Source organism: Triplophysa dalaica, chromosome 2 (genome assembly GCF_015846415.1).
Source record: "Triplophysa dalaica isolate WHDGS20190420 chromosome 2, ASM1584641v1, whole genome shotgun sequence".
Taxonomy (NCBI): Eukaryota; Metazoa; Chordata; class Actinopteri; order Cypriniformes; family Nemacheilidae; genus Triplophysa; species Triplophysa dalaica.
Window position 1 is genome coordinate 19,627,468 of NC_079543.1, and position 9,212 is coordinate 19,636,679.

The 9,212-nt window shown below is 37.0% G+C and overlaps 1 protein-coding gene across 2 annotated transcripts; it reads right to left on the reverse strand.

The window, feature by feature from the left end:
- Positions 1-685: 685 nt before the first annotated feature.
- On the reverse strand, positions 686-9,152 carry melk (maternal embryonic leucine zipper kinase). Of its 2 annotated transcripts, none has more exons than XM_056731535.1 (18): positions 8,968-9,152; positions 8,485-8,566; positions 8,265-8,350; positions 8,060-8,176; positions 7,836-7,979; positions 7,666-7,734; positions 7,348-7,440; positions 7,155-7,253; positions 6,767-6,835; positions 6,586-6,684; positions 6,328-6,414; positions 4,756-4,884; positions 4,265-4,417; positions 3,385-3,652; positions 2,932-3,037; positions 2,033-2,192; positions 1,761-1,864; positions 686-1,661 (listed from the first exon to the last, which is right to left on the reverse strand). In XM_056731535.1, exons 2-18 carry the CDS (start codon positions 8,546-8,548, stop codon positions 1,484-1,486), a joined length of 2,025 nt encoding a protein of 674 aa, XP_056587513.1. In that variant the 5' UTR covers positions 8,549-8,566; positions 8,968-9,152; the 3' UTR covers positions 686-1,483. The 2 variants fall into 2 exon arrangements, with proteins under 2 accessions (XP_056587513.1, XP_056587523.1); XM_056731545.1 differs by having other exon boundaries at positions 8,485-8,570.
- Positions 9,153-9,212: the final 60 nt, after the last annotated feature.

The window sequence follows — 9,212 nt, forward strand, 5'->3', positions numbered from 1 at the left end:
GAGTAGAAGAGACGGTTTAAGGAGATGTGAGAGGGATGACAGCTAGCGTCTGTTCCTGCAGCTGGCCCTTGCCCCCCCTCTCTAAAACACACAGCAGGAGTCATTATCAGTGGTGGGGGGTGAGTTCACACCCATATTACCTTCCCATTAACATCCAACCGGCACACACACACTTCACCTGATGTTAACTATGTAAGCACTCATATCTGTCACACTAATAGCTATTGTTATGCTGATAGGCACAGTAGGACTGACACACAGGTTGATCCGACTTCAATCATAATAGAACAGTTAAACCAAGATAATACATGATCTTACCAGCATGTGACATATTGATTTCACAGACCTACACATACCATACAATGATGGGAGGGATTTACAATATAGGAATTTCAACCATTTTACTTTCAAGTTAAACAAAATAATAATTTTAGTTTTTCATAATAATTGCATAGTTGATTGTCAACGTTAAGGTTAGTATATACATAAATGTAAAAGTGAATATTGTAGGTTCTGCTGGTTCATATTATGGAATTTGGATTTCTAACCAATTAAAGGACTAGTTCACCCAAAATTAAAAATTCTCCCATTATTTACTCATCCTCATTCCATTCCATATGTATGACTTATTTTTCACAGCTGAATGCAAACATTTTTAAATAAAAATATCTGACACTTTTATACATAAATTTAATAAACATGTTATCTACACACAGGTTTATTTACATACGTTTAAGCTCTATAAAACAAATTTCCACAATTAGCCATCAATGTGTTTTATCAAAACCGAGCATACAAAAACCAATAAAAAATGATGTGCAGTCATACTTGATTTTGCTAAATGTGCTCGTTTGGTTCAAATGTAGCTAAATGAGCTCAAAATATTAATTGTTTTCTCTCCTAAATATCTTTTGCTTAAGTGTTCATTAGCATGAAGTCAACATGTTGGGTCCTATTTGAGGACATAAACTATATATTTTCTTAAATCCCAAAAAACTGTGATCATCTTAATTTGAGCAGTTAAATTAGATAATAAGATCCGTAAGTAAAGCTAAATAATGGAAAGTTTTGTTTCATTTAATGTATTATTGATGTTTATCAAACATGACATCTGTAACTGACAATCACAAAAGCTATTAAAAAGATTTATTTTTCTAAAATTCAAATAGGCATCAATATTACAGAAGTAAACATAAACAAAAGTGACAGACACCTCGAACATAGTAACAGATTAAGATCTTTTTACAAGCTAAAACAAATAAAACATGACAGACATTTAAAAAAAACAGAGGTAACGGGTATTAATTAATGCTATTCTAAAAAGGCACACTTCTATCTTATCCATTATCTGAGTTTAGTTTCAACGGACCAAAACATTTTTGCAAGACAAATAATACTGGGTGAGAAGTGGTAAAAATGATGAACATGATCATAAGTGGTGAAATGAAGGTCAGCTGGACAGACTTCGCCGGTCAATTTAACATCAGATGCTGGAGGTGGACAGGATGTGCTCAACAAGGTGTTTGTACACCCAGGCGTCGCCTTTGAGCCGTTGCCTACGGATACCAACCACCTCTGGCTTCTGCAGCATACACACCTCCAACTCAAACTGCATGGTCATCTTCCCAAAGTCCGACTGTGTGTGGCACTTCAGAGTATAGCTACCAAAAAAATCAGACATTGCAGTACCTCAGAAATAACTTTCTGTTCTGGATAATATGTATAGGGGTTGCCACATGTGTATATATAACTGAACTTACCCTTTCTGAATGAAGTCTACGTTTTTCTCTGGTAAAATGCTGAGAATCTGATTGAGCACTTGATCGGCATCGGTGTGACTAGTGAGTGTCACGTTGTATTGAGCCTGAAAAACATGATTTTAACAACGGAACATAAAATGAGATCCACATAGGAAGAATCTTCAAGTACCAACGACAGCCATATAAAGGCGTATCATCAAGACACTTCCTGCAGAGCAAAAAGGACAAAGACTAGATTCAAAATGCAGATGTGAAAGTATCACGGCTGAAACCTTAATTCTGCGCGGCCCATCTCGTGGTCCTCTCTTCTTGCTGGGGGTGAGCATTGTGATGACTTTATCTAAGCCTCTTTCCAGACTGCCAAACACTTTCCCACCCTTCCGCTTCTGTCCACTATCCATCTGACAGCCTGCCAGGTCCAGTGATCGAGACCTGGAAACATGAAGTACAGTTCAGAACGTCACATATGAATCAATGGCATCAATAGCATCCCTGAATAACTTATTTTTGTTGGAGTACTGATGTGCTTTTATATCTTTAAAAATGACGTTTTATTTCTGATTATAGAATCAAAGGAACATTTCATCCAAAAATGAATATTCTGTCATCATTTACTCACCCTCAAATTGTTCCAAATCTGTATACATTTCTGATAAACACAGAGAAAGATATTTGGAAGAGTGCTTGGAAACAGTTTCGGCCACCATTGACTACAATAGTATGAAAAATTGCTTTATACATTTCTTTGTTCTGTTGAACACAAAAGAAGATATTTTGAAGAATATAGGAAAGCAAACAGTTCTGGGACACATTTGTCTAACATTGTCATTTTCCCTACTATTTTAGTCAATGGGGTCCAAGAACTGTTTGGTTATAAGCATTCTTTCAAATATTTATCTCTGTGTTTATCAGAACAGAAATGTATTCTGATTTGGAATAACTTGAGGGTGAATAAATGGATAAACTGTACATTTTTGGATAAACCGTCCCTTTAAGGGAACACTGGGGCTATGAAATAAAAAGGATTTGAAGCTGAAATGTGTATTTTTCCAATGTAAAATAAACGTAAGCCAGGGAAGGTAGACTAAAACAATAACATTTGTTTGAACTGATACACTCCGTTTTAAAAATTCCATAATTCATATTCAACACACACTTAAACTGTCTCTACCTCCTCTCAGGGCTAAAGGCCAGGATCCCCAGCTCTCCCTGATGGCTGCTTAGCTGTTGGTCCATCTCTCTCCTGCGGGATGCTTCTTTAGAGGCGCTGGCCGCTCCTGCACACACACAGGACACAAACACATGTCACTACATGGTACACGCTGCCGGCAGCACAGGGAACAGTGACACGTACACCTGTCAGTACGCGCTTCGGGACTTGTCTTAAACACACACACATACGCAAACACGTTCTGTCCCTTGTGTGCTGCTGTCCGTTCCAGTGCAGGAGGTGCTGTGTGACAGTAACGAGATGACCGCAGTGTATGTTGGGACATGAGTACTTTTCCCAAGACACACAAACACTCATTTTGCACAAAGTGAATCAAACTACTGAATAGATACTCTATGGCACACCAAATAAAGTTGCACAAATGGTCCTCTGTGTTTAATTGATTCAGCTCACCTCTGTTTGTGTCATAGTTTGTAATGTTGTTATTGGGTGTTGTTGCTAAGGTTCTGTTGGCTCGGCCGGCCTTTCTACCACACACTGGAGTTCGAGGAGCAGGCAGAGCAAAAACATCTCCGTCTGCGCTAGTGACAGCGAGATTTTCTTTATTTTCTTTGGTCCTCTCATTTTTCTCGGGCTTCGGTGGGCGGTGCCTTCCTTGATCCATGTAGGGGGAGTGGCCAATTTCATTCCGCCTTTTCTCAGATGTGACAGAGGTGAGAATCTAAATAAGAGTTTTATATAATTTAGTATAAAACTAATGCTAAACAGACGACACTAAACTGAAAATGCACATACAGGTTTGGAATAGCATAACTGTGAATAAATGTTAACAGAATTGTACCTTTAAGTCTTTAATTATCACTGGATAAAACTTTATACAGATTACCTTTCCTTTAGAACCATTCATTAATCTTGGAATATTCATTTAACCATTTTCTGATAATTAAAGTGATAGTTTACTCAAAAGTTTCTGTGGAACACAAATGTAGATATTTTGAAGAAAGTTAACAGCGCTGGCCACCATTCACTTCTATTGTATGGACACAAAACCAATGAAAGTAAATGAGGGCCAACAAACCACATTTTTCCAAAAATCTTCTTTTGTGTTCTGCAGAAGAAAGAAAGTCATGAAGGTTTGAAATGACAAGAGGGTGAGTAAACGAGGACAGAATTCTTATTTTTGGGTGAACTATTACTTCAACCCTAGGGTGACTATTTCTTCAATTGGTGCCGTGTATGTCACTTTGGATTTAAAAAGAAAGCGATTTCGAGCATAAAAGCAGCACTGGACAGATAGAAAAAGCAGACAAATAAAGAGAACAGGGTGGCTAACCATGCGTGGAGTGTTTGTGGTGTGTGTGTTCCTGGGTGTGAGAGGGGTCCAGGAGTTCTCGTCAGCGTAGCAATCAGGGGGGAAGACCATAGAGCCCCGCACCATTGGGTGAACGCCATCATCATCCTCATTGAAGCGTAGACACATCTTCAGCTGAGACACACAAACACACATAATGATTCTCCTGTAAACTGCACAACACTCCATTGATACATCACAACCAGAAGGTGACAACAGTGATATTAATAAAAAAAGCATGAGTATGTGTGAGGGACCAACAATACATAAAGACATTTTGGAAATATTTCATAGCACATATCAATATTCTCACAATAACAGTCAATATTTGATTTTTCACTTTTTTGAACACGGCAGATTCCCACGGTTTACTGCAAATGTTTGAAAAAATATTTAGCATTACGTCAAAGAACATTGTTTTTTCTAACAAAAAACAAACTAGGAAAATTTGTGTAAAACACAAATAGACTCACTTGTATGTCCTGTAAAGGTGAATAGGTGGGGTCAAGAACAGGGCACTCTGCTCTCAGACGCACAGGACGACCTTGACGCTTTTTAGTCAGCAGTAAAAGATAGGTTGCTGTCATGTGGTCGTACTTCCACTGAAGAAACACACAAAATAAACATTTATCTTATTATATTTAAAATAAAGTCTTATAATAGAGAATAGTACTAAGTAACATCTCTGTGTATAAGGTAAGTGGCTAAGGCCGATAGACTGGCACCTACTGACATCTAGTGGTCATAACTATTAATTGATTTCAAAACAGCTATTTAATGCTGTTATTTACCCAATTATTACCATTCCATGTAATTAATAAAAACATTTAAATTATTAACATTGACATTTAGCAGACACTTTTTCCGCATGCCTGAGTGACATTTCACCCGGTCCTGTAGATTCATCCTCTACAACATTAGAAAAATTAGATCTTTACTGTCCGACCTTGCTACTCAAGTCCTAGTTCTAGCTCTTGTCCTGTCCAGACTGGACTATTGCAACTGCGCTACTGGCTGCTCCTCTCTTCATTAGGTTGCATTGGCTCCCTATAGTCGTTCGCATCAAATTCAAAGCTTGATCCATGCGCTCTGCAAACAAACAGTATATTGTGGTCCCACCCCCGTACTTTCTCTGGATCTGTTCCACATTTGTAAAGTGATCTGCCTGCTGTTACGAGATCAGCAGATTCTATAGCCATCTTTAAGAATCATTTGAAAACACAAGTCTTCCATCAACACCTGACCGAATAGTACTGACTTTTTCTTTTCTTTCTATCCTTAAAAAAGTAGCTTTCTATACTGTGTGGTGGGCTATATGAGATCAGTTTTTACTGCACTGATGCTTTTTTTTTGTCCGTCTTATGTTGTTCCAATTGCTTCTATTGTTTAAATCATTTGTAAGTTGCTATGGATAAAAGAATCTGCTCAACAGTGTTGTGTGTAACTAGTTACTTAGTTACTGTAATTTAATTACTCTTCCCTTAAAAAAGTGAAGTAAGGGATTACTAATTTTTTTTCTGTATTTTAATAACAGTTACTTTTGGTGTAATAAACTAAATACTGTGTGTAATATATGTGTGTGCAATAGTAGAATTGACATTAAGTCTAACTTTGTAATCCGTGCTTCTCATTTATAATGCTTTGTTCAGTTAGTAATACTACTTGATGTAGTTTTATATTATTTATTTGAATGAATTAAAAGAGCTGTTTCATGTCAAGCCTTGAATCCCTTAACTAATCAAGGTTGATGTATGATATAGAAAGTAATAAGTTGTTAAATACTTTTTGGAGAGAAACATTTTTACAAGAATCTTATTACACTATTGAATATGTAATAAGTAACTATTATTATAAATTAATAACTTTTTTAGAGCAACTTGCCCAACACTGCTGCTAAATGACTTAATGTAAATGTAAGTTACTTTCGTATTAGGCATAACAATGGAAGCAACTGATAAACAATCAAAAAACATAATAACCCAGGTTATACTGTATATTTTTTTCATGATTGTTTTACATAATGAAAATAAATCTGGTTTCTCTACCTCTGAAACGATTTGGATTGTGCGTTGTCTGGACTGTTTGAAAGCCACTGCCATTTCAGTGATGCAGTCATCATCAATGTGACCTAACTATAAACAACAAAACAAGGAGATAATACAGGCGTTTAGAAAGTTAAAGGGCTAATATCAGGTAATCAACAAGAACTATCAATAAACAAGCAGTATCTACTTCATTCATCAGGCACACCTAACTCAGAAGGTGTAAAAATGTTACAAAGATAATATCAGAGCTTATCTTACTGGATGTTTACTGTGCCACTCCACTGGTGTGCTGTAGCCCATCATAACCCAGGGGTGATCAAGCAATTGTTTCACTGTCAAACGCCTCTTTGGGTCCACCTGCAGGTGAAGAAAATAAACAGAGATGAAATTGCATTGTCTTTAAAAACACATTGGAACACCACACAGATCATGTACGTACCTGCATCATCTGGTTCAGAAGTAGAATGCTTCCAGGTGAAAGCCAGTTCGGGTGAGTGTATTTTCCTCTCTGTCAACATACAAGCATATAATGTTGATCTCACACAAAACAAAACGTTATTATCCGTTTCCAGACAAATGGGCACCAAATTCAATACCTATTGGACAAACAGGCTCATAAAAAAGGATGACAAATATGAATGCCGATTTAGATTAAACTGCATTTATACCTAATCTTGTAAATGATAGAAAAAATACATTTTGGAACATGCGAAGTTGGTCAATAAACATCAACAAAACATTACAAATATGTCATAAATGGCCAATGCACAACCAACAGCAAAACGCCTTCAACACAAAACGGTGAGTCGTCATATGATGCAACTTACGGTGATTTTTCTGTAGAGAACCATACAATTGTCATCATCAAATGGCAGATAACCACACAGCAGAGCGTAGAGCAACACACCCATACTCCACACATCAGCCTAAAGCACAAACAAACAAGAAATACAGGGCTTAATGTGTAATTCCGTTAAAATAAGCTTCTGAAACCGTAATGAACACGCGGTGCACACTGACCTCAGAGCCAATGTACGCCTTGCCCTGAATGAGCTCTGGTGCTGCGTATGCTGGACTGCCACAGCAGGTCATCAGTTCATATCCCAAGCCACCCTAAAACCGAAGCAACATTAACAATGCCACACATACCACAGATTTCTTTAAAATGTTAGTACTTAGGGATACATTTTCCATGACTTCTATATTACTTTTAGGTAACAAAATGTAATAAAGCATGGTAATAGCAATGCCAATATAATGAATTGATGATTTATTATGAACACGTATATTTACTGTAAATGCAGGTAGTACAGGTAGTCAAAGCAGACAGATACACACCTTGGGTTTGGCACAGAGCCCGAAGTCTATGAGTTTGAGGTTATGATCTTCATCAATCAGTAGGTTTTCCTAAGATCAGATCAAAACTTTTTTTATAACACCAAACCCAACTAAATGTGAGAACTCAGCATACATAAGCTAGTCATAATCAAATGTGTTGTTTGACTAACTGGCTTGAGGTCCCTGTGAGCATAGCCTTGGCTATGAACGTAGGCCAACGCAGAGATGATCTGACGGAAAAAGACCCGGGTCTCCTCCTCTGATAATCGATCTTTGGCAATGATGTAATCAAACAGTTCTCCACCAGGACAGTACTAAGAGAGTAAAGAAAGCAAAATACATCTAAAGAGCAATTCACTTTAAACTCTAGAGTAAAGGGCAGGGTAAAACATACCTCAAGCACCATATAGATCTTGGTTGAAGTCTCAATGATATGATAGAGACGACACACTTGTTGATGACTAAGGTTCTTCATTGCTTCAATTTCTATTTTAACTCGTGGCAGGTCATCCTAGATATAGATCACACACTTACAAATCAAACATCAGTCTATATATGCATGCAAAGTAGCTTTCATTACGATAAAGCTAATGTCTTACCCCTAGATCTTTCTTTTCCATTATTTTGATGGCCACTTTCTCTCCTGTGATTAAGTGTCTGCCAAGTTTGACCTTGGCAAACCCACCTGTGGGTGAGAAAAAGCTCCACATTAACAGAATTAACTTTAAGTATAGGAATATATGAAGATATGTTCCAAATGTATCTTATACACACAATATAGGGAGCAATCAATCACAAAACAAAAGCAAGAGACATTACCTGAACCAATGGTTTCGTAAACCTCATAGTGCTTGAGAAGTTCAGAGGTATTATCTGTAGGCATACCGATGGCCACTTGCGCCTGTCTCCGAAACAGCATAATATATCAGATATATTTATTATTTGTTTAAGACTAATGATAATGAAGCTTGTGTCACATGTTTGCATCCTTGAAGAAATCATCAAAAACAGAGTGTAGAGTTTAAGAGTAAATTGCCAAATATAGTTGGTATGTTGTATGTTTATTCAGGATATCATTATAACGTCACGTATTATTTAAACATGGTATGGTGACTTTTCACCACAGCTCGGATTATCTTTCAAATCGCTACTCGAATATTCATGGACTGCTGGACCCTTTATAATATTCCTTAACTTAAAGCTTTTAAATATAGTCGTAGACATTGAAAGCCATTGGTGAAAAGACATGTTGTAACTAAGATGGTAACGTTAAATAAATAACATAACGATAACGTTACTCACCAGCAGTTCTCCGGCGTTTATTAGCTTTAAAACAATGGGAAGAAACTAAATTCAAACCTGATAAAAATAATGGATGTACTAAAATAAAAATGAATTTGTTCAAGTTTTCTGTTTCTATGTGTGTGAAACCGCATTAAATTAAAGCTGTAGACACAACCTCCATTCAAACATGTTTTGAAATTTGAATTTCCCAGTTGCTACGTCTGACTTCCGGTTTCCGGTTAAAGTAAAAGTCTCTTTACACT